The sequence below is a fragment of the Verruconis gallopava genome (genome assembly GCF_000836295.1).
Source record: "Verruconis gallopava strain CBS 43764 unplaced genomic scaffold supercont1.23, whole genome shotgun sequence".
Classification (NCBI taxonomy): domain Eukaryota; kingdom Fungi; phylum Ascomycota; class Dothideomycetes; order Venturiales; family Sympoventuriaceae; genus Verruconis; species Verruconis gallopava.
The window spans coordinates 147052-169627 of NW_015622159.1; the positions used below are offsets into that span (position 1 = coordinate 147052).

General features: G+C 50.7%; 8 protein-coding genes across 9 annotated transcripts; 3 read left to right on the plus strand and 5 right to left on the minus strand.

The window, feature by feature from the left end:
• Positions 1 to 97: 97 nt before the first annotated feature.
• PV09_06546 (uncharacterized protein) lies at positions 98 to 2139 on the plus strand. Its single transcript, XM_016360201.1, has 3 exons — positions 98 to 1355; positions 1407 to 1716; positions 1764 to 2139. Exons 1-3 carry the CDS (start codon positions 366 to 368, stop codon positions 2012 to 2014), a joined length of 1551 nt encoding a protein of 516 aa, XP_016211913.1. The 5' UTR covers positions 98 to 365; the 3' UTR covers positions 2015 to 2139.
• PV09_06547 (uncharacterized protein) lies at positions 2016 to 2604 on the minus strand. Its single transcript, XM_016360202.1, has 2 exons — positions 2232 to 2604; positions 2016 to 2172 (listed from the first exon to the last, which is right to left on the minus strand). The coding sequence occupies exons 1-2, from the start codon at positions 2484 to 2486 to the stop codon at positions 2062 to 2064; spliced, it is 366 nt and encodes a 121-aa protein (XP_016211914.1). The 5' UTR covers positions 2487 to 2604; the 3' UTR covers positions 2016 to 2061.
• Positions 2605 to 5959: 3355 nt separating this feature from the next.
• PV09_06548 (uncharacterized protein) lies at positions 5960 to 7622 on the plus strand (the record flags this gene model as incomplete). Its single annotated transcript, XM_016360203.1, has 6 exons — positions 5960 to 6529; positions 6577 to 6729; positions 6780 to 6864; positions 6920 to 6990; positions 7041 to 7289; positions 7344 to 7622. The coding sequence occupies 6 exons, from the start codon at positions 5960 to 5962 to the stop codon at positions 7620 to 7622; spliced, it is 1407 nt and encodes a 468-aa protein (XP_016211915.1).
• Positions 7623 to 7926: 304 nt separating this feature from the next.
• PV09_06549 (uncharacterized protein) lies at positions 7927 to 10422 on the minus strand (the record flags this gene model as incomplete). Its single annotated transcript, XM_016360204.1, has 1 exon — positions 7927 to 10422. The coding sequence occupies one exon, from the start codon at positions 10420 to 10422 to the stop codon at positions 7927 to 7929; it is 2496 nt and encodes an 831-aa protein (XP_016211916.1).
• A 1607-nt stretch (positions 10423 to 12029) lies between these two features.
• PV09_06550 (uncharacterized protein) lies at positions 12030 to 14203 on the minus strand (the record flags this gene model as incomplete). The annotated part of the gene is made up of 3 exons (XM_016360205.1): positions 12030 to 13375; positions 13436 to 13780; positions 13840 to 14203. 3 exons carry the CDS (start codon positions 14201 to 14203, stop codon positions 12030 to 12032), a joined length of 2055 nt encoding a protein of 684 aa, XP_016211917.1.
• Positions 14204 to 15536: 1333 nt separating this feature from the next.
• PV09_06551 lies at positions 15537 to 17789 on the minus strand. Of its 2 annotated transcripts, XM_016360206.1 has the most exons (4): positions 17216 to 17789; positions 17110 to 17150; positions 15991 to 17002; positions 15537 to 15926 (listed from the first exon to the last, which is right to left on the minus strand). In XM_016360206.1, exons 1-4 carry the CDS (start codon positions 17481 to 17483, stop codon positions 15715 to 15717), a joined length of 1533 nt encoding a protein of 510 aa, XP_016211918.1. In that variant the 5' UTR covers positions 17484 to 17789; the 3' UTR covers positions 15537 to 15714. The 2 variants fall into 2 exon arrangements, with proteins under 2 accessions (XP_016211918.1, XP_016211919.1); XM_016360207.1 differs by having other exon boundaries at positions 17110 to 17789.
• A 480-nt stretch (positions 17790 to 18269) lies between these two features.
• PV09_06552 (uncharacterized protein) lies at positions 18270 to 21324 on the plus strand. The gene is made up of 3 exons (XM_016360208.1): positions 18270 to 18718; positions 19096 to 19211; positions 19272 to 21324. The coding sequence occupies exons 1-3, from the start codon at positions 18649 to 18651 to the stop codon at positions 21021 to 21023; spliced, it is 1938 nt and encodes a 645-aa protein (XP_016211920.1). The 5' UTR covers positions 18270 to 18648; the 3' UTR covers positions 21024 to 21324.
• PV09_06553 (uncharacterized protein) lies at positions 21106 to 22428 on the minus strand. Its single transcript, XM_016360209.1, has 2 exons — positions 22272 to 22428; positions 21106 to 22080 (listed from the first exon to the last, which is right to left on the minus strand). Exons 1-2 carry the CDS (start codon positions 22332 to 22334, stop codon positions 21586 to 21588), a joined length of 558 nt encoding a protein of 185 aa, XP_016211921.1. The 5' UTR covers positions 22335 to 22428; the 3' UTR covers positions 21106 to 21585.
• Positions 22429 to 22576: the final 148 nt, after the last annotated feature.

The window sequence follows — 22576 nt, forward strand, 5'->3', positions numbered from 1 at the left end:
GACTAATCGAGCCGCTGAATATTCCTGAGGTCTTAGTTGACGTTGCATGTGAACAGCGCAATGACGCTTCAAGCAGCTTTTGGTTCTATGTAAGGCATAGGATGACAACTAACGTGGATCTGAGAGGGACAAAGCATCTACCTTCTCACCTCAATGTAGGAACGACCTTCATCGTAACATGCAGAAGTTTAAGCATGCAAATTATCACTCTAGTTTAGTGTCTGTCCTTACTGACCCCGGCATTATCGCACGTCTTCGGCCAAGACGATTGCGTTATCAGTTCAACTCAAAATTCTTCCAAGTTTCAATTTCACCCACTCGATTTATCTATGTTGTTACAATAAATTAATCAAGAGATAATTAAAATGAGACCAGACATTGAAAGGCAAGCCGATGAGCAGAGACCACTGCTAGTCAGGGACGAGCCAGCACACGCTACACCAGGAGCCGTTCAGACCCAGCAATCGACCGGATTTGGAAAGCATCTCAATGCTTTCAACGGGTACGCCTTGTTGATAGGTTGCATTATTGGTTCGGGAATATTCGCCTCTCCTGCAGCAGTGGACACGAATGTGCCTTCTCCTGGTGCTGCCTTGCTCATATGGTTGATTGGAGGCTTGCTTGCCTGGACGGGCGCAGCAACGCTTGCAGAACTGGGCACTGCGCTTCCCGGAGAGGGAAGCGTGCAAGAATACCTCAAATATATCTACGGGGACTTCGCCGGCTTTCTTGCCGCGTACACATGGATCGTCGCCATTGTGCCGTCTACGCTCTCGTTGCTATGCATCGTTTTCGTCGAGACTGCTTACAGTGCCGCAAATTCTGCTAGCAAAGGTACAGCATCGGGATGGGAATACAAATTTATATCCATCTTAGTTCTAATAATCAATGTCATGCTAAATTGCATCAACACCAAGACAAGCGCTCGACTGGGAAACTTCTTCGCTCTCGTTAAGTTGTTTTCTGTAGCGCTCCCGGTTTTAGTCGGTCTAGCTGTCGCCATTATCTACGGAGTTGATCATTCCAAAGACTTCGGCGGCAAAGATTGGCATGAACGAGGATGGTTCACCACTAGGCCAAGCGTAACGCCAGGTGGAACCATCAATTGGGACGACGTTTCGATGTGGAAGGCACTGGGCCATTATTCGACAGCTATCTATGCTGGTCTTTGGGCCTACTGCGGTTGGGATGGGGCGAACTACATTGCTGCGGAACTTCAGAATCCTGGGCGACAACTTCCACTTGCTTTAAACACTGCAATTCCTACAGTAATTGCAAGTTATGTGCTTGTTAATGCGGCATACTATATCCTCCTGCCATGGAATGAGATAGGCTTGACGGATGCCATAGCCATTGTATGTATCTGTTCCGCTGATTTCTGATTCTGTGTCACTAATAATATCTAGAATGCTGTGAAGGGCCTGTTGGGCAAAGGAGCGGGAATTGTTTTCGCAATTCTGATATGCCTTGTAATCATTGGTGCTATCAATAGCAATGTCTTCGTGGCTGGACGACTGACGGTTGCGGCTGCTAATAAGTCTTACATTCCTTACTTCTTTGCATATATTGGCAGCATAAGACATCAACCTTCGCGTACGGAAAAGTTGCGATTTGATGCTCCTTTCAATGCGTTGATACTGAGCACTCTCTTGGCAAGTGCTTACATGCTGATCGGTAACTTTCGTGCTTTGCTTACCTTTATTGGATTAACTCAATGTAAGCTATTGAGCACTACGTTTTGCTCCAATCACTGATGAATCTAGACACGTTCTTCTTCTTTACTGTGTTTGGCGACGTAATTCTGCGCTTTAGGCAACCAGAACTTTCAAGGCCATTCAAGCCGAACATACTCATTCCTGTGATTTTCAGTCTGGTCTCCGCGTTTTTGGTCATCAGAGGAGCAGTATTTTCCCCCATTCAGCTCGGTGTGCTTGTTGCGGAGCTAGGACTCGGAGGCCTCATTTATTGGAGCCAGAAGGTTTGGATAAAATGCATCAACGGAAGAAGGAGCTGAATCTGTGCGAATTTTCACCAATTTTGGCATGATTTATAGACTTTTGACTAGATATGTTGCATAACATCATTGACAATATCGCCACCAAAGGTAGCTCCTGCTCCCCACATCATGGCATTTCCGAACTTACTTGCCATGCCTTTGGCCCATTCGTGGTGCTATATCTTTGTTAGCTTCCTTATATTATTAATATGCTTATTCGAGTACACCAGGATACCTTTGGATGATCAGGATTCGCAGGACTCTGCGGATTCTGTGCAGCTGCTGAGACCTGATTGAAGATTTGAGCCGGGGGTGCCCATTGTGGTCCTCCATAACGTGGATCCACGTAAGAGGATTGTTGGCCATTTTGTGGAAGCTGCGCCATGATAGAGTCAAATTGCTGTTGAAGAAGGACGCCCGTGTCTCGCAGGTACTCCAATTCTGTCCGCACGGTCGATATGGAGCGATTAATCTGTGCAGAGTCTGGCATTGTGAAGTTACGAGGAGCAGATCAAGCAGTTTTTGCCACTATTACGTTGATTGAAGGCTCCGTAAGTAAATTTTGATGGCTTCAGTTGCTTGTATTGGAGTGCTGAAAGATAGCAGGCTATCAGCGATTAAAGCCCTGCATATGTGACGTCAGAACAATTTTTGTGAGACTACAGAACTTAGGCCGGTCGGCTAAATGAGCGTATTGATTATGCATATATCCGTGTGCTCTTGCAAAGAATCTATAGATAATGAACGACAGGCTCTCTTTTGACCATCAGGCCAAGACTTGCGCAGTGTCGACTGGCTTCTTCTCAAAATGAAAGCAAACTTAAATGTTAAAGAATCGGCCACAAATAAATGGATGTCATTGTCCCCTTCATACAGTGCGAGGTGAACCATAGAACTCCAACCTACAAAATAAGGTGCACATTGCTCAGGCAAATGCTCCGACGATCGACATCCCGGCAGCTTTTCAAAACGTTAGCCATATCAAAATTTAGACTGTAGGGGTAATGCCCTTACCACCCAAAAGAACGTAAATAAAAGCTTGTATTTTCTTCTTATGAGTCAGTACTCGATCGGCCTCTTCGGACAGAAAGTCTGCATGGAGAAGATCCACGAGCCCTGCATAGATCAACAAACCACTCGAAAATGCATTGAAGAATCCAACAAGAACTAAAGCAAAGGCACTGTTTGGATCATAGCTATTTCGAGTAATCAAACCAATAGCTTGACCAATTGGAGCCGTTGTGCCGAATGCAAAAACCAACAACCACGGCTTGATTGAGCCGCGAGGATACGGAACGGCTGCAATACGAGACCCCAGGCCAAGACCCTCGAATGTCTGATGGAAAAGAATTGCAATGAGTAGAACAATGAATCCATCGGTTGTGATCGAGACCGTCATGCCAACGAACACAGAGTGAAATAAGATGCCACCCTCGAGCAGGGTGATTTCCATGGACATCTTCTTCATGATCGCTGGATCAACAGCTCCGTATTCGAGATCAGCAACCCCGTATTGCTTTGCATCTGCTAATGACTCGGTACCAACGTCTTCTCCATAGGTATCGCTAGATTCTGAACGGTGCTGACCGTGATACGATGGAAGAGCTGGGGCATACTGTCTGATCATTTGTATCATGTCTTCCCGCTGGCGAACATATTGTTCATAGAACACAATAAACCATGGTGGCATCTCGGAAGTCGGCCCAGTGTCAGAACGTTCAACTTCATTCAAGGAATATCCATACAGCTTCTTCTCGTCTGGATACGGACTTTCTAATTTGGGTTCAAAGGGTGTTGGTGCACGACTCTTTAGAGTGGGATATTCAGGACGTAATGACACCTGATGACCAGCAAATTCTTCCCCGGTGGCACTTCCATGACTGTGGCCATGCGGCATTTTCGCATGCATCCATCTTCCTACAGTTAGTAGTGCTAAGTAAAGGGGAGGAGGCACTTCTCACAGTTCAATGGCAAACAACATGAACAATGACCCGAGACCGATGACGCCAGGCAATGCTGGATAATCATCAGTGAATAAATCTGGCAGACAAGGATTGTTCAAAGATTGGAATGCCGTGGGTAATAGATGGACAAATGCGGTAGCGATCAAAACCCCAGTGCCAAAATGCTTGCAAAAGAAGAAAACTTTTGGAGGAATTCTAAGCCGCTTGAATTTTTTGGCGACAACAGGAAAACCAGCACCAAAGCATGATGCTCCAAGCACAAGGACTTAACGATTGTCAGTAGCCCTCGAAAAGATAGGAAGTCAAGGACCTACAAAGTGCAATCACATGGAGAGGCAAATCGTACGCTTCACGGGTTCCTGTTGTTCCACAAGCAGGCTTCGTCTGCTCCGCCATCAATGGCATTGCAGCAGATGTCATGTTTGGTCCACTATCAACCGTTGGCGTGGCAGTTGTAGATGCCATCTCAAAAGCCACCTTCGCTACCACTGCCCAGTTGAGTGTCAAAGTTGAAATCAACTCGCCGGACTTGTAGATACCGATTAGCCGACAAGTTTAGTTCAGGTGACGGAAGTAAGTTGAAGACAATGAACTTGAAGCTGACCAGCAGCTTCTGGTGCTTGAGGGAGCACGGATGAAGAAATTCGAGCAACGGCTTGACTCTGTTCCTGCGGATGTCTGAATGTCCGAAAAGTCAACGAAGAGATACAGCCACAAGGAAAGCGGAATTTTCGGTTCTCAATGCTTGTCATATACTTTCTTTAAGTCAAAGAGCTGGATTTAACTTTCAGGTTCTACCAAGCCGTCCTTCTCTGTCCTTGGTCCATCATGGCTTTCATTATCAAACAAATATTCAAGAGAGCCACACGGATCTCCTTGCTTTCGTACAACAGACAAGAGTCAATTGAGGAAAGTGTACTCGTCCGAGGCCTCTGTGCTTCTAGACTACTTCCTCTTTCTCCTGGATTTAACAACTAAGACAACCAAGACATGTATTGTTACGGATGCATATAGAACGGCTTATCTCGAGAATTCTGTGACTACCGAAGCATTGTAGAAGGATCTTGGCCTTCTATTGTGCCCACAAAAGCATAATGAACATTTTGCGCTATGACAATGAAAGTTCATGGCCGGGACCATGTAGCCCTTTGTGATGCACGGAGGGTCACGGGGTGATGACAATTCATGTCTCTACATCCTATGGGGTTTTAAATGGCCTCAGCTACTACGTACGATGCAGCAAAGTCTCCCTAGTAGGACGGAAGCCCATGCAAGATTTCTTTTTCTACACGTATTCTTTTTCCAGAATGCAGCGCATTTTGTTTCATGATGGACTCGTGATTTTGTTTGGACGAATTTGTCAGATCTCGAATGTCTCACCCATCATTGGTGTCGCGTTTTGTGCCCATTCAGAGACCCACATTAACGAAGCAAGAAATGTCAAGAAGTCAGACAGGCTATATCATCGATAGATTTAAGGTTGGCCTTGTCTGCCAAGTCGACAACGATCGTGGAGTAAGGTTTTGTCGTATCTCCTCTATCGGGAAACATTTACGGCTTCGTGACGAAACTTTCGTTCTCATTGGAACGACGAGAGATGCCAAGTTAGTGACTTCACCTCTTAGACATTCCAAGTCAAAGAGTGTATGGATATCATTCTGGGACGAAATCTCAAACAAGAAATGTGATGATACATGGCTAACTCAATCACACAGGACTTGTGGGCACTCCAAGACAGTCCCAAGAAGTCGCAGGATGATCGTCGACACGAGCGACTATGTAATACCCTCAGACGCATCTATGGACTAATTATTACCTATAATATATGGTTGTGACCAATTTGCAGAATAGACGGTTAACTGTTCATTTCCTATCCTTATCAGTCATATTTCACACTGCGGCGTAATTCAAAACGCCTACAACGAAATCATCCTGTTTTGCTCGATCAAGCTCAAGGGAGTACAAATACATAATCAATAACACTATTGCAATGCCAACAATGAAGAAAGATGAGGAATCAGCGGATAAAATGAATGTTGCGGATGAGAAACTAGAGCTGAGCTGCGAAACTTCTGATATTGCCGTCGAAAAATCAATAAAGTCTCCGCTGTCGTTCAATGTCGATGGAAAGACAGATTATCAAAAGGATGATATTGCGAATTCTTTCGCTGCAGTCCAAGAGAACGTTTGCCGTGTGACACCGGAAAATGACCTACAAGACAATGCAACTGAAATTCATTCCGAGGCCGTCATCCCGAATGATCCTATGGCTCTAGCTCAGCACAAGAAGTTGGATATAACTACCAAGAAGCTGAAAGAAGAGTTCCCGACAGCAAAACCTCGAAAGCTGAAAAATTTCTATAGCAAACAGAATCAGCTAATTGATCAGTTTCTTCAGAGCGGCGATGAAGAGCGTCTTTCTGCCTTAGATCTTGAGACAAATGGGCCAAAGATCAAAACAGCTGTGTATGGCTCTGCAACTGTGAATTTTTGCTTGTTTGTTATCCAAATCTATGCAGCTATCGCAACGGGTTCTTTATCTTTGTTCGCAACAGCGGCCGATGCTTTCGTACGTAAGTCATCATCTTTGTGTGTTCGAGAACTGATCGCCCGTAGATGGACCTAGTGTCTTCCATTGTCATGATGGTTACCTCACGCATGGCACGACGACCGAGTGTGTATAAATACCCAATCGGACGAACTCGTATTGAGACTGTCGGTATCATTCTATTTTGTGCTTTGATGACGACTGTAGCGGTTCAATTGATCGTGAGTTAGTTTTGAACATGATAAAAGTAGACGATCTCATGTTAGCACAGGTAGAATCATCTCGCGCACTTGGTGAGGGCAAAAGAACCGATAGCACACTCGAATTGGTGCCACTCATTTGTGTTGGCGTTGCTAGTAAGACCTATTTCAAGGCCAAAATTTTTCGAACAGTCACTGATTTAGACTTCAGTCTTTTCCAAATTCAGCTTGATGCTGTATTGTTTTTTCCTTCGGCGCTATCCAGCTTGTTACGTTTTCTTTGTGGGAATCTTGACTTCGGAGTGTCAATGACGGGACTGACGAAAGTGTAGATCGACCACCGCAACGACATAGTTGTGAATTCCTTTGGTCTAGTCATGTCTATTATTGGAACTAGGCTCGTGTGGTATATTGACCCTATCGGCGCTATCCTCATTGCACTGCTCATTCTTTTCTCGTGGGCCTCGACTGCATACGAACAAATATGGCTTCTTGTCGGCAAGTCCGCACCTAGAGAATTTCTGTCGAAAGTATTATACGTAAGTATGACACATGATGAACAAATCAAAAGCATCGACACGGTGAGTAATCTCTCGATAGAACAATTTTCTCATTGCTTTTAACACCAAGGCTAGTGTAGAGCATACCACGCAGGAGAAAAGTACTTCGTTGAGATCGACATCATCATGGATGAGAATACGATATTAAAGGTTACACACGATGTTAGTCAAACACTTCAGCGAAAAATAGAGGGTCTCGAAGACGTAGAACGAGCATTCGTCCACGTTGATTATGATCAAGAGCACGATCCCTATGAGGAACACAAGCCGCTTTATCCGAAGATACGTTCAAAGAGCCGGATCAAAGTGGTCTTGTCTCAAATCAGACAACGGATCTCAATGGTTCGTGGCTGAAGTGACTCGTGCAACCACCAGATTCAACGTACAATCATCTACAATCTGACCTGCAAATTTTCGTGATCTTGTATAAAAGCTTTAAAAATTGCACAAAGGAATTGTAGAAAAAATCTTTTTTCGCGATGACCATGAAACTTTTCTTTGTCCTGATCCCCGAGAATACAGACATCTGGTCCTGTCTCCACTGATCAACAACCTACGGAGGCACAGAAACTGAGACAAGAGAGGAGGTGGTAGCTCAGTTGAAACTGCTGAAGCGCTAGCTTTCGCATTCCTCTACTGATAAACTTAGCGCTTAGATTTAACTGATTAAAATCCATAGATCCTTGAATCCGATAGGAGTCGTCGATTGGTCAAGCTCTAAGATACCTTTCCAACGCCATTTACGAAAGACGTAATTGTTGCTGCTAATGGCAAAATCGCCAGAACGCAGAGGCATTTTTTTCTTCTGGTTTCGTGGTACATTCGCTATTCCGCCATCTGAAGCTACAACGACAAGTATTTGCTTTGATGGCCAGCGGGGATGTTTGATAGGTTCATAAGATGATACAGGAAGTGGCTTTAATAGTGCCATAAAACTCTCCCTTGAGTTTCCCGCTAAACCCGCTGACGTGATTTGGGACCACAAACTTTCTCCTGGAAGATTAAGTTCGAGATCCGTCTTGTAACCCTTGAACATTTTCTGTTTGAGGATTTTCCACCTGTTTCTTTTAAGGTTTCCTGAGAAGATTCCATACGCGGACCATTCAGCAAGCAGCCCGACGTCTAGCACCTCTCCTAATCTGCTGTATAGTCCATCATATGGGATACGTTGCTGGTCATAATCTTTATCGGAATGATGGAAATTGGGATGTGAAGGTGCCCAACTTAGGCCTTCTTGGTTGATCCTCGGCAGGTCAGACACCAACCAACCGGTCCGAACATACTCTCGGTTGCGCCAGATGTCTACCATGTTGTCAAAGGGAATGTCGTTATAAAGCAAAGTCCAAATTACGATCTCATCTCCCTCTCTGCTTGCATGTCGACAAGAGAGGATGTCGGCGGCTCGGTACATGTCTGCGAAGCGACTGTCGGTGTCATCTTTTGTAAGTCTTTGGCGCTGCTCAATAGGTCTGTTATCCGGATCGAAAGGTATCAAATGCTGTGCAGATAGGAAAAGGCCAGATAGCTCCATTGCGCCGCTCTCGCATACGTTTTGCGCAACATTGTGCAAGGATACTACATGATCGTCCTTGCAAAGTATGTAGAGACTCTTTCTCCCTCTAAATGCTTCCAATGTGGTCCAGGCTCTTACGTTCCAATCGCAAACAAGTATTGTGGTAAGAATGGATTCTTCGACTGAGATGTTCAAATTCTGTACATCAATGGACATTAAATCTTTGTCGCAAATGAGCGTCATTTTGCTTTCTGTGAAGATTCGGTTAATGTTTCTTATTGCGTCCTTCCGAAGTGCATGATCCGTTGGGATGCAAGGCGTGTCCATCCAATAAGAGTCGCATCCATATAATCTCGCGATTTTAGAATACCGATGATGGAGACAGCTGTTGAAACCGGTTCCTTCATTATCCGGGTCGTTCTCAGGTCTCCCACCTTGTCCGTGACTCCATACGTGCGAGATTGCTAGTGTTCGTTCTGAAGAATGAATATAACGAATTCTACTTCCAGGACCCAAATCTAATGCAACAGCAGCTCCTCCCCCAACTGCTTTCCATGAGTCTTCGTCCCAATACAGTCTTTTGCAGGTTCCAGAGCAACTTAGAGAATGTGCTGATTGATTCTCAATCTTCAGTCCGAAAAACCTAAGACAAGATCTCGGTTTCCGTCCGTCACAGCTCTTTGCTGCGGCACCGTTGATGTGAGTGCACCGCGGAATGCGACCAGCAAATGTTTGCGAGAAAATTTGGAAGAATCTTCGAAAATCTCTCCCGACAATGGCTTTGTCCTCGCGCAATACCCTTAACGCCCATTTACACATGTAGGCGGGTGCGCATGTTTCCTCGCTGTCTAACTGAGATTTTAGGACTGTGTTGTAGATTTCGGCGCCCTTTAATGCCGTGTTGAGATGTAGTCGCGCGTCGAAACCTCGAAGTTGGATTTGGAGCTGCCTATTATGGTACAAAGTTGTCATGCGTTGCCATGATGACCAAAGAAATGCCTTGATAAGGAACCACTCGAGTGATGGCTTAGCAGTGGAGAGTTCCATGGCAGCCCTTAGCACTTCGCTCGTTACGTCGATCAAAGCCTCATAGTCGGAGTCGCGGAGGTTGCTTCGAAGCAACTGCATCTCGACAGCCATGCATAGCACGTTTCGACTGATGAATCGAGCAAAGCGGAGACTAACCCACCCTGGTTCATTGTTCGTTATAAAGCATTCTGGGGCCATGTCGCTGTACAGAGGGTCAATTTTAGGGTTGTGAAGTTCCATCGAGACGACTGGCAATCTACGTAACAACTTGGACACTCCGGATACAATCTGATCTACATGCTGCACTCCTTGGAAGTTGCAAAATAGCAATTTGGCGTATGCGTCGTCAAGGCATAAGAGATTCAGATTTGAGGCCTTGAAATCGTCATACAGGTCGCCACACCAAGCTTTGGCATTCTCGTACATTTGTTCAGCGGAAAATAATCTCACCCGGCCTGTCTCACGATTAACAATCTTCCTTCGGAAAGTCTCCACTTCAAACTGCGGCTCCCACGTAGCTGGAGGTCTGGCATTTGTAGGCTTGAGCACCTCACGGATGCGAGTTGAAGTGAAAGTGTCTTCCGCTTCATCTAGCGAAGGTATCGTGGCCATTTGTTGGGGTACGGCATATGAGATACATGCAAAGCGTGAAAAACGTGTGCTGGCCTATTTCTCGTTGATCGTGGCCAAAGCGAGATAAAATTCATCTACTTGATTTTGAGACATTGAGATAACTTAGACGCGTTAAATTAATTAGTTTGCGCTGTGTTCGAAAGAGCAGCCTGGTGCACGCTGTGGCGCATGCTGCGGCTAAGACACTTTCATCTCACGATACCGTAGAACTACAGATCAATGATGGTCGTATCGTGTCGCATCGAGTATACGTTCGGTCTCGTCTTATTTCTTCATATATTGCAGAAATATTAGAGACGCACATTAAAATAGTTGATCTTGATCACAAATCATACGCTATAATATTAACTGGATCTCCTTATTAATAAACAAAGTCGAAATCGTATAGAAGATGTCCGTAATCTCTTTTTTTTTTCCCGCAGTAAGATCAAAAAAGATGGTGATTGTGTGAGCTGTATACAATGTACCGATACGCGTCTCACAAATGGCGGTCATGTTATGCTTGATGTCTGTCTAAAACTATTATGGTATAAACACAAGTGGAGACAATGCTCTGTCAAGCGACTGCTCTGTGACACATCTTAGACATGACCGGTGCTTTCCACCGTCGCAGATGCTCGAGACGGAAGCAGCCATGCAAGATATCAAGCTTCTGTTCAATTGGTAGCGTCTTCACCCCCTCTTTTATTTTGTCTTATAATCTGTCATGGAATGCATACATATCACGGCAGTCTTGCTCGATGACAATTCCAGAGAGCAACATCATGGCTGCCGAAAGCCTAATAGTGAGAGATTCTATTTGATAGTTTCCATTGACGAGCGAGAGATCCTTTGGTGTGCTTGTGATTGGTGTAACTACGACTTCAGCACTCAAATCCGCCATCGTGAACCTCATCGGATTGCTTCTCTGGATCTCGGTCGCTAGAAAGTTCTCCTACTTGTATGTTAGACGGCGGATCCCATAAATACGGACCATGGAAGCCGAAAGGCTACGTTCCATCATCAACACTGTAGGTTGACCCCAACCGGCATCTGCTGCGCTACTCATCTTTACGAAGAGGGGGAGAGGGGGAAGGGGGGAGAAACTATTCTGCGCAGCAAAGCCGCATTGCATGAAGTCACAATTCAGGGTGTGTGCACCTACTTCCGTCTACAACTGAAACACGGCCACTGCAAGCTTCAACCCTGGCAGCATTGAACACGAGAGGCCCAAATAATGCGCAAGTGCACTGGAGATTGGTCCATGGTCGTTGGCCCTAGTGTTGCATCTCTACCAAATATGATGTACCTCATCTATAGATAGCTACCTACAGAACAGAACGCTGCATGAATTGAACAATCGCCCAAAAAAAAGCGTTGTAAATAGATCCTGTCCTCGTCAGCCGATCATTCCAGATAAAAGTGCTTTTATCTGCGCAAATCTTCTATCACGGTACTCGCAAACGCCATCTTTTTCTCTTTGAATGATCTCGCCTTCGTTCATAGACGCCATTCATCATGCGATACTTACCTCCATTCCGTATGATTCCTCATCACCCAGCTTTCTCCCCGTACTTATCCAAAAAAAAAAAAAATCTATTCGTGTCTTAAAGTTTGCTCTGAGATTTGTCGACACGAATCAATGTCGGACTGAAAGGGTAGGGATCAATGGTGAGGTTGTTGAGCGGATTCCGCTCGCTGGCTCTTACGAACAGATCTTCGTACACTCTGCCGTCGTATCGACCCAGGCTGCTGTCCAACTGGTAATCTGGAAAGTCCCAGGCGTCGACAAGTCGGATGACATGCGGCCGAATTTCCTTGAGGAGGCTCATCACGGACTTTGTTCGGGCGAGTGTGAGTTGCTGCAAGTTGCAAGCGGATGCGGCGAAAAAATCCGTGCCTTCTTGCTCCATCGTGTGGAGAGCGTAGAGGCGGAAGAGGCTGCGAAACACGTCCAAGGTAGACCTGTCTAACTTATCTACCGTCTCCGGGTCCTCAAGAGTCGAATAGAAACTCTTGACCACCAAATACTGACTGTGAGCCTTTGAGAGACGGTAGAAGTCAACGAGCATATCGTTCCACCCCATTTTTTGCTCTTGACGTTGCTTGAGAGCTTCGAAGGTCAGAAACGATGCCCGCCATGCATACGCAGAAACAATGTCTGCGTCATTGTTCAGAACGTCGAAGGCGGCTCCCTGGCCTTGGCGACTAAGATACTGTTTCAAGATCGTAGTGGTGTCGTTCGTAGCAGGGGCCCCTTTCAAGACTGCTTCAGCAGATTTCAGGAGGTACCGGGCAACTTGCTGAGTAAGAAGATAGTTGTCGCCCTCCACGGTGGTGTTCTGAAGGTACTCCGTGTAGAACGGGCCGATCCCGCTAAAGTTGGAATATCCGTGGCCACCGCAGGCGCGCCGACAGGTTTCCAGACCTTCTGCGGCAATCGAGCTAGCGAGAGCTTTGAGTCCGCAAGAAGTGGCGTGGAGGTCTGCGAGCAGGTTGCCACTCAGTTCAGGATTGCCAGGGTTTTTGTTCATCGAATCATGCTGCCTCTGATAAAGCTGCATCATCGTCTTTCCCGTGAAATGCAGAGCGAAGGTGGCGGCAAGATTGGTCAAGAGCCGAATCTCAACCATCCTGTAGTTAAGAACCGGCGTCTCGGCGGTCTCCCATTCGGGTGCGTCCTTGTCGACGAACTGTCTGCGGACGGCGCTGTACCTGGTAGCAATCGTGACGCCGCGAGCGAGGGCATGTCCCGCCGCCTTGACAATGCTTGCGCGAACCAATGTCATAGTTCCGTACACTAGGCTCGCCGATGGAGGGCGCACGTACTCATTCGTCTCCGGATCGACGCGTGAGAAGCGCGCAAGCATGCTGATGTGCGGGATCTTGACTTTATTGAAGAGGAGGAATCCATTGTCCATAGAGTTGAAGCCGAATTTGGGACCAATATCGCCTTCGGAGTTATCAACACGAGGGCCATCCGATAACATGTAACAAAAGTCTCTTAACTTACCTATGTGCACGTTCTCCAGCGGCTCATGGGTTTTCAAGTCCCTGATCTGGACGACGAAAGGATGCGGTCCGTAGCTTTTCCCTCTGATAACAAGTTGGGCCATGAGCACGGCATAATTTGCGACGAGGCCCAAATTGCCAATCCACCATTTCGAAGCGGTCAGATGGGGGGAGTGCAGGATGAAGCATTTCTCGTCTGGCTGCCACTCTGCCACGGTCTCCAGGCCGCGCACGTTTGAGCCGTGGCCTAACTCGGTCTGCGCGTAGCAGCCGATATATTCGTATCTCTCCGCAGGCCGGAGAAACTTCTCGTGCTGTTCTGGCGTCCCTTGCTCGCGAATAGTGACTACAAGATCAGCATGGTCAGCTCGGTCGAAATCTTTCCGATCTATACTAGTTTCTCACCCGTGAACATGCCGTCATGAAGAAGGTATGCACCAGAGTCAGAGATAAGGCCGTTGGCAAGGTAGAGTTCGTCCTGCGTCCATGAATGCTTCACTTTAAGCTGACGGAGACGCTTGGCACGCGCCAAAGCACGCTCAAACCGTTCGGCACGACCGGCATAATAGTCTGGCGTTTTGTCAAAGACAGGATCTTCTTGAAGGATCTTTAAGATGCGCCGTTTGCTTTCCAGATGCTCCTTGGAGAAGAGAAATTCAGACACGGACTCGACAGGGAGTTGAGATCGGTTTCTTTCCTGGGCGAGTAGTTCACTTCCTTGCGGTCCGGAAGGCTTGAGGGCCTTGACCCAAGCAGGATTTGCAGGCATAATATTAGGCAAAGAAATCGGATCTGTTTGAAGTGCCCTAGAAGCAAATAAAGAAGAAGAATAGAGGTGGGAGGAGGCTGACGACGAACACTAAAATCCAAGGAAAATACAGACTGCTACCTCCTTCTAAATCAAAGCCTTTTCTATATAATAAAAAGACAGCATCGAGCTTAAGTGACCAGAGAACATATATATACATAAAAAAAGAATTAAAAACGCAAGCAAGTAACCATCCGGTTGTTCGGGAAGGGGCGAATCACAGAGCAGAATTGAGGGGAAGCCAAAAAGGACCTCGGGTCGTGCCCGCGTCGACGACGAAAGCTGGGACGCGGAGCCTCCAAAAGCGTTTCGCGCTCGAGTCCTTAGGATAACTTGTGCCATTGCGCTTTGCGATTGCGCGACTAACAGCCGCATTCTCGTTGTGAGCGGGTCATTTCTAGATGCTCACAGCTTGCGCTCATTTTGTAGGTGCACATCACCGCGCACGTGACCAGCTGTGCACCCTCTCGCCGTTAGCATTATCCAAACTCACTCAGCAGGGCTGTAAACATCCATGTGGCGTATCGAGACGTGAGGGTCGGTGCATCCATATTCACCACGGCATCTGCTTGTGCCCGCTATTCCGGACCCTTGAATGTGCAAGTGCTTAACACCCATCCTAAGGAAAACTCACACTACTCCCCATTCGCTCCCTTGCAAAAAGGCCTAGTATTCCTTATGCCGCGTCAGCGAACCTTTGGGAAGGGTTCTACAGACAGGTGCTGCATCGTGATGAGTTTTATGGCCAGGGGATCCCCTCGAAGATCGCAAAGCCATTGCGGAGCGGGGACGCAGTATCCGTCATCGAGATTGCAACTTGCTGCCTGCTCTCGACAGTCTGCTTCCACGAAAAAGCAGGGCAAGACAGAGCTTTCGAACAGGAGCTGCAGCTCCGGCCCAGACGTCGCGAGGGTGGACCGCACGCATGCGCAGTGTGGCGATATGATGTTCAAGGTCGCACCCGGTTCGTTCCATCGCTGCGATTGGCGTATGCTACAGGTTTTTGTTGGGCAGACAACGTCTCATTGCCTGTGGCGGGCCAGTTATTTTGGATCCGGCAAGTTCTCCCATATGCCCTGCAGCGTTGGAGAAAGGGCTTTCTCCGACGTCTGGAGACGCTGTCCTGGACAGGTTGTGAATGCATCGTCGAGCTGTACAGCGATGGAGGAATTTGGGAGAGATGGAATATTGGACGTCCCGAAAAGGAAATAAGCAAAAGGAATCGATTTGGCTTCCCTCAAGTCACCCGAGCGGCTGATTCACGGTGACGACGCAAATTCAAAAGGCGTAATCTCCCTCTCTATTTCGTCACGTATTCCGCGAAAAGCAACGAATTTTCAAGGATGAGCCGCAGAAAAAGAAAAATCTGACAGGCGACAAGGTTGCGATTGTAGCAATGACCTATCAATTAGAAAGACCTTAAGCATTAGACGTGTCATTACATTATAAAGCGCAAAGCTAGACCGGCGTCATCACTTGTACATCGCTTTCTTGCTGACGCTTCCATACTTAGCCTGCCACGCAAAAAAGTACAGCAACGCCGCCAAAGGCTGGCCGACAAGACAGAAGGTGATCCAGAAGGTCAGGTTGCCAACCGTCTTCGCGGTGTAGCTCTTCGCCTTCATCAGCGGGTCGGTGAGAAAAATCAGCGGAATCTGCCACATCATGCCAGCAAAAGCGACCCCTGCGCGACACGTCAGTCAGTTCGACGAGGTAAAGGACGCGGTGCCGCTTGGAAGGAGGCTTACAAAGCAGATTGTGCGTGGGGATGCCGACCAGCAGCTCGTGCAGCACGCCGGAGAAGACGAACACGATTATCTGCGCCAGCCTCGGCGGGACCCCACGGCCCACAAGCGGGCTGTAAATATGACGTTTCATAAAGTGATACACGGGCTTGTTCCAGCTGGTCCAGTACGTGCGGATGCTGACCGAGTTCCACCAGTCGCCGTAGAATTCCCGGTCGCCGAAGCGCATGAGCTCGGCGAGGCCGTTGAGCGCGCTCTGGAAGACGAGGAAGAAGCCGGCCAGCCAGCAGAAGAGCGAGATGGTGGATAGCTTCATGACGCGCTCCAGGATCGAGACGACGTCTAGGGCAGCGATATGCTCCAGGCTGTTCTGCAGGAGCGGTACGGCGTACTGGGCGCTGGCAAGCCAGATGACTATGCTGAGCGAAATGATCTCGGCGACGCGCTTGAAGATAAAGTCCCAGCGGATCTTCTCCGTGCGCGGGTAGACGGGCTGATAGACCAACGTGGGAGCCCACCAGAAGTAGCTCAGATTCTTAAGGGTGATGTTCTGCGGGTACGGGCACGACTTGTACAGATCTGGCAGCGAGTGTGCCGCGGACGGGTCCGGATACAGGTACGCGTGCCGCAGGTCCCTGTTGGTGAACGCGTACGAGCACACCTTGAGCCAGACGATGATGGCGTGCAGCTCGCAGATTGTGCCTATGCCTGGGTGGTGGATGATGTAGTATACGACGAAAGAAGCAATTGCTAGGTTCAGCGTCGCGTTGATGGCGTGCGCGACGGCGATTAGGTACCAGGCTAGCTGGAAATCCCGCCGCTGCTTTTCGGCCGTCGACAGCTCGCTGTCGGACTTCTTGCGGCGCGCGACGGCGGCCTGAGCCTGCTTCGCGGCGACAAGCTCTATCACCCAGGCAATGAAGAGGTGGCAGGGCACCGAAAAATACAGCATGCTGCCGTAGATGACGTCTTCGCGGCGGTAGTCATGGCAGCGGATGCAGATGAGGACGCCATACTGTTAGGCTCGATTAGCAAATGCATTTCCACCGGTAGAAGTTCAATTCGATTCATCGCTTAGTCTTCGCCTTTTTTTTTTTCTATTGCTCTGCTCCTTGTACGTACCTTTCTAAAATTCTCAAGCATCAGGCGTAAATTCGAGACCACTGCAGCACATTCGTCAGCATTCACGAACCGCACACGGGTACGACCGGACAGATGCTCTAAATACCAAGCACCAACGCCATTAAGTTCCGGAAGCCATTGAAGTTTGGTGTTTCGGTCTGATCCTGTCTCGTCAGCGGCGAAGGCTTCGATGTCGCGTGTATCGCAAACAAGTGGTTGTATCTGCTGTATGCCCGTCCGGAGACTGGTCTGCGCGGCTTGGTCGAGCCGTTCAGGACGGCAGCGGTCTTGGGCGCATCGTGGGCAGAGAAGCTCAACGAATTCTTGGACACGTCCACGCTCGTCGACATGCTGGCCTCGGTTATGGTCGTCATGGCAGCCGTGAGCGTGAGAAGCAGAAGTAAGCAGAAGTAAGCAAAAAACAAAAAATATGTGTCGAACGACGTTAGGCGGGAGGAAGGATTCCGTCAGTGGCGCAAAGTATATGTTACAGGGAACAGAGATTATCGGAACACGAGGACGGGCGGCCAGAATGTGTCAATTGGGGGCTTGGGTCATGCTAGAATAGAGCGCATGGAGGACGGATTCGAAGACGGGTGAAGAAGCGGAGGCGGAGCCGTATATGAAGGTCGAGCTCCCAACGAAAGGCGTAAGGGAACAACTACGAGCTTCACGGCGCGTTGAGACGCAGCTGGCAGGAAGCTTGAGCGCAAAGCATATCGAAAACGGCCTTACACAGGGCTCACGGCGGCTGGTTGGGGAGGGGCTAAACAAGGATGCTGCCGATGTATGATTTACCTTCCGCGCGGGCGGCCAGGATTTCGACAGCGGCTAGCAGGCTTTTTGCGAGCTGCCGCGCCTTCGACGGTGGGACCCGGGGCGGTGTTGGAAGCGTCCTGGGCATGTGTATGATGTGTTGTGCGAGCGCTGCGGCCTGTCTCGTCCTTGGCCTGGCCGTTCTGGCACAGGATGGACGTTTGGCCGCGAGCTTGCCTGAGAGCGAGCACGGCTGTCGACGTCCGCGTCCTCGCCGCGACCACGCCGGCCTCCGGGCTTGGGCTGCCGCGGCCGGGCCGTGAATCACAAGCTGGGAAGACGGGTTTGGCCCGGTGTCTTGCGCCGCCGCGGGCGTCGCCTTGACCGTCTGGGCCGGGGCAAATCTCCCAGCGGCCGAATCCTCGCTGCGCACTGCGTACTTCGCGCTTCCGGCTGAGGCTCGAGTCGCGCTAGGCCTCTTGTGGAAATGTGAACGTCTGCACATCGCACCAGCGCCCTGACGGTTGGAGACGCGAACAACGTGACTTTCGCCCGCTGGTCCACGGCCAGCATCGCGTCCATCAAAGACAGCGAGCGCAAACGAGAGCGAGCGCATCCCCCGTCGGACAGCGCGTTCAGAGCCGAGCGCGACGGCCACGACGACGGCCACGACGACGACCACGCCCGCGACGACGCAGACCAAGGCGAGGAAGAACGGCCAGCTTCACGCCAGCACCGGCCCGCCCGTGGTGATGCGCACACGCTCAGCGCGCACGATTCGGTATGGAGCGCGACTTCCAACCCCATCAGTACATTCCCGGCCATGACGGCCCAGGAAGACCACGGCCGAGAAGTAAGTCAGCCTGTCGCCTGTCTTCGTGGATTGCCCACCGCATTCTGCTTCGCCTCTCCAGCGATCGTTGCCGCGCACTGCGAGAATGCAGTTCTGTCCTGATGCTGCAGACGCCCTGCTCGATCAGCGTCCCGTCTGCTGGCACCACCCCCAGAGCTTCTTCTCGAGCACCAACCCTGGAAACTGGAACTACGGCCGACGTAAGAGACAGATGACCGGACTCTTGCAGCCCGCATCTTTCGAGCCTTTTCATGACGGCCTGTTCCTGCCGCTTTCCCCATCATCATCATCATCATCATCATCATCATCGTCATCATCATCATCATCAGAATGCAAGATGCGTGACGAAGCGCGATGCTGACTGCGCGTTGCTACAGGGCCACAGACGGACTATGGCTCGACCATGGTGCAGTGGATGCGGCATCGCCGCCCAAAGTACCGCGGGGGCGCATACATGGAGGCAGAAAGACCCAGCTCCAGCTACATAGTTGACGTGCGCGATTGCCAATGCCCCATCTGACACATGAGCTCCGCCATTTCTAACCCAGAGCAGATGATCCCGCCTCTAGGCAGGCCAGACCGAGCTGCAGACTCCATTCCTGTCAAGCATCTTCATTCGTCTCTTAACAAGCAGAAGTTCCCCATCAACCATGTGTCATGGACGCCCGAGGGTAGACGTCTGCTCACCGCATCGTCGAGCGGCGAATTCACGCTGTGGAACGGCATGGGCTTCAACTTCGAGACGATCATGCAGGCCCACGACACAACCGTGCGCGCTGCCGTTTGGTCTCACAACGACGAGTGGTTCGTTTCCACCGACGCTGAAGGCACCATCAAGTATTGGCAAACGAACTTCAATAACGTCAAGTCCTGGAAGGGCCACGATCAGCCGATCAGAGGCGTGGCTTTTGCCCCGACCGACTCCAAGTTCGTGACTGGAGGCGACGATGGAATACTCAAGATCTGGGATTTTGCCAAATCCGTCGAGGAGAACCAGCTGACAGGCCATCAGTGGGAGGTGCGATGCCTCGACTGGCATCCAACCAAGGGCCTGGTCGTGTCAGGGTCCAAGGATCACTCCGTGAAGCTTTGGGACCCTAGGAATGCCAGGTGTCTGACGACGCTGAGCTCGAGCAAGAACCAGGTATCAAAGACGCTGTTCGAGCCCACCCAGGGCCATCTGCTGGCGACCACTGGGCGAGATCAGATCGTGCGTATATTTGACCTGCGCATGATGCGGGACATGCTTCTCTGTCGAGGACATCCCTTTGAAGTCACATCCCTCGCGTGGCATCCCATACACAAGAACCTGCTGTCCAGCGGTGGCCACCAAGGCGCCATCCACCACTATCTACTCGATGAACAAAACCCACCAGCCGGTCAAGCGGCCACCATCTCCCCTTACGACACTGCAGACCCTGCAAACGCGCCAACGCAAACAATCTACCCCGCACACTCTATTCCCTATGCTCACGAACCGACCGGTCCCGTCTGGTCGCTGGCCTGGCACCCTCTAGGTCACATCCTGGCCTCAGGAGCAAATGACCGCATCACCCGTTTCTGGTCTCGCGCCCGACCAGGCGACACGGTGTGCTTCAACGACCGATATCACATCGGCCAAGCCGCAGCAGAGGCGCAGGGCACCTACAGTCGCAAGAGTGCATACCGCCAGGAACGCGAGGAAGAAGCTTTGGAGGAGGAAGACGAGGCGGAGGGTCTGGTCGACCAGAACAAGACCAGTCCTATGCCTGCTCTGCCGGGTCTCTCGCTACCGGTCGGCGACGCGGTGCCCGGCTTGCCCGGCCTCACGCCCGCGCAACCTATCCCTGCCCTTCCAAATATGCCTGTCCCGCCTCCACCGCCTCCTCAGTTCCAGGGTTTGCCCCGAGACGTGGATCTGGGCATGCTCGCCAGCATGGATCCCGCCCGCATGGCGCAAGTTCTCGGCGTGAAACCGCCGCCCATCCCGGCACCGGGCCAGGTGCCGTTCCCGCCTCCCGGCCTGCCTCCCGGCCTGCCACCGGGCATCCTACCACCCAATTTCGGCAACGGCGCTCCAGCGGCACCGCCCGGCTTCGTGCTGCCCCAGGCTTTGGCCCCGTCGTCGCAGCACCAAGGGTACCAGGTGCCGCCGCAGACTGCGCCAAACGGGAACGGCATCCCCGGCTTTGCAGCGCAGCCGCAACAGCAGCAGCAGGATACGGGGGCAAACAGCGGAGGAATAAGGAAGAGGGCGCCGTTGCCGGATCAGAAGGATGCGTTGCAGGCCGAGCAGCGACAGGGACGGTACAGACATGCGAGGTAGGCAATGTACCTGCGAGTGATCATGACGGGCAAACAAAGCAAGCGCACAAATCGGATGGACGAATCCACAATTCGAAGAGAAGTCTTGGAAGAAAACCCTGGGTTTTTTTTGGTATTTGTAGAAGTACATGTTGTGTTGGGTTGAGGGCTTGTCTTTTATATATATATATATGTTTGTGTGTGTCTCGCAAGTAGAGAACAGGAAAAAAAAAAAGGGCAGAGCTGGGAATAAAACTCCAATCATACACGGTGGGCCTTGCCGCCTGCCCATCTCCCGAAGCCAGAAACCTGATTGAAACCGATCTTTCCACTCTTTTGGTTCCCTTTCCGCGTTTCCAGTCCAGCAGAAGCAGCAGCGAACAGTGATCATTTTTGTCTTTGATCTTTGCAAGAGTGACGCGCCATTCGAAAGAGACGGGATCGGCGCCCCCTTTTCCCCACCGTCCCAAAACACCACATGCATTCGTCGTCGCGTTCATGCGATCAGCGTACGTAGAAGTCATTCGAGTCTTGCAGTCAGGCGGCGCGGTTTCTTTTTTGTCCGCTCGTCACTCGCGACGGAATCAGGCACCGTCTCCCCAGAGGCCTACGACGGCCATGACGAAGGATAGGCCGAAGACGCCGGCCCTGGCGGCCTCGACGACACGGCCGCGCTCGACGCCTCTCCGAACGACCTCGCCGTTGACGGAGGCGTCCTCGTCGCCGCTCTCGGAGCTGCCGCTCGCAGGCGGGGTCACGATCACACCGCTCTCCTCCATCTCGATCCTGCCGCGGGCCGCCACGTCCTCGGAGCCGAGGTAGCGGCCGACGATCCTGTGCAGGACGGGGGACAGGCCGGCGCCGCACACGAGCGAGGTCCACAGCAGGTAGGGGTGCTTTACGCGGCTGGGAGAGAGCAGGTACGCGAAGGAGAGAGTGGAGATTGCGAGGGCGGAGAGCACCTTCTGGGTGCGGCGGGCGCGCTGCTTAAGGTAGGCGTGCGTCTGCGCGGCGGCGGGGGCGGTGGGCAGGAAGAGCAGCGAGGGCAGCGCGAGGCTGCTCAGCGTGTAGGACACGCCCTGTATTTGTCCCGGCGTCAGCACATTCTTCCGTCCTCTTTGGCCTTTGGGCCTTGCCGAGCGCTCAGATCCGGGGCGTCAGGACAGTGAGCGCGTGCAATGACGGGAGGAAGGGCAAATGGAGGGAAGGGAGTCAAGGCGAGCGGGTCGGTGGATGACGATGGGACGGGGCATCAGTAGCGATTACGTACCGTTAGCAGGCCGAGCGAGACGGTGCCGACGAACTTGGACACGGTGATGACGGGTAATCGCATCTTGGACGGCAGGGCAAGTGTCTGTGATGGGGCGAACGCCGTGGTTGAGTGTGCTGCGATCTGGGAGATGCAAGGTGTCGTCGTCGTGGTGGGCTTGGTGGTGACCTACGTAGCGTAGGGTATCTTCGAGAACTTGGGCGAGCCCCCGCGCGGACCCACAGTGGCGGGGCGGGCGGCTCTGCACGGTCGAAACCTCCTCCCAGCGCGACGTCACTGTCTCGCCGAATTGCGCTGCTTCGATT

Excerpts from the sequence above, each read along its gene's own strand:
- PV09_06546 (XM_016360201.1), top strand. The coding sequence starts at position 366 with ATGAGACCAGACATTGAAAGGCAAGCCGATGAGCAGAGACCACTGCTA. Across the intron at positions 1,356-1,406 it reads TGACGGATGCCATAGCCATT|AATGCTGTGAAGGGCCTGTT; the intron begins GTATGTATCTGT and ends AATAATATCTAG. Across the intron at positions 1,717-1,763 it reads CTTTATTGGATTAACTCAAT|ACACGTTCTTCTTCTTTACT; the intron begins GTAAGCTATTGA and ends TGATGAATCTAG.
- PV09_06547 (XM_016360202.1), bottom strand. The coding sequence starts at position 2,486 with ATGCCAGACTCTGCACAGATTAATCGCTCCATATCGACCGTGCGGACA. Across the intron at positions 2,173-2,231 it reads CGAATCCTGATCATCCAAAG|CACCACGAATGGGCCAAAGG; the intron begins GTATCCTGGTGT and ends ACAAAGATATAG.
- PV09_06551 (XM_016360206.1), bottom strand. The coding sequence starts at position 17,483 with ATGACGACCATAACCGAGGCCAGCATGTCGACGAGCGTGGACGTGTCC. Across the intron at positions 17,151-17,215 it reads CTTAATGGCGTTGGTGCTTG|TGGTCTCGAATTTACGCCTG; the intron begins GTATTTAGAGCA and ends AATGTGCTGCAG. Across the intron at positions 15,927-15,990 it reads CCCCACGCACAATCTGCTTT|GGGTCGCTTTTGCTGGCATG; the intron begins GTAAGCCTCCTT and ends CGTGTCGCGCAG.
- PV09_06552 (XM_016360208.1), top strand. The coding sequence starts at position 18,649 with ATGGAGCGCGACTTCCAACCCCATCAGTACATTCCCGGCCATGACGGC. Across the intron at positions 18,719-19,095 it reads AGGAAGACCACGGCCGAGAA|GGCCACAGACGGACTATGGC; the intron begins GTAAGTCAGCCT and ends GCGTTGCTACAG. Across the intron at positions 19,212-19,271 it reads GCTCCAGCTACATAGTTGAC|ATGATCCCGCCTCTAGGCAG; the intron begins GTGCGCGATTGC and ends AACCCAGAGCAG.
- PV09_06553 (XM_016360209.1), bottom strand. The coding sequence starts at position 22,334 with ATGCGATTACCCGTCATCACCGTGTCCAAGTTCGTCGGCACCGTCTCG. Across the intron at positions 22,081-22,271 it reads TCTCGCTCGGCCTGCTAACG|GGCGTGTCCTACACGCTGAG; the intron begins GTACGTAATCGC and ends GGACAAATACAG.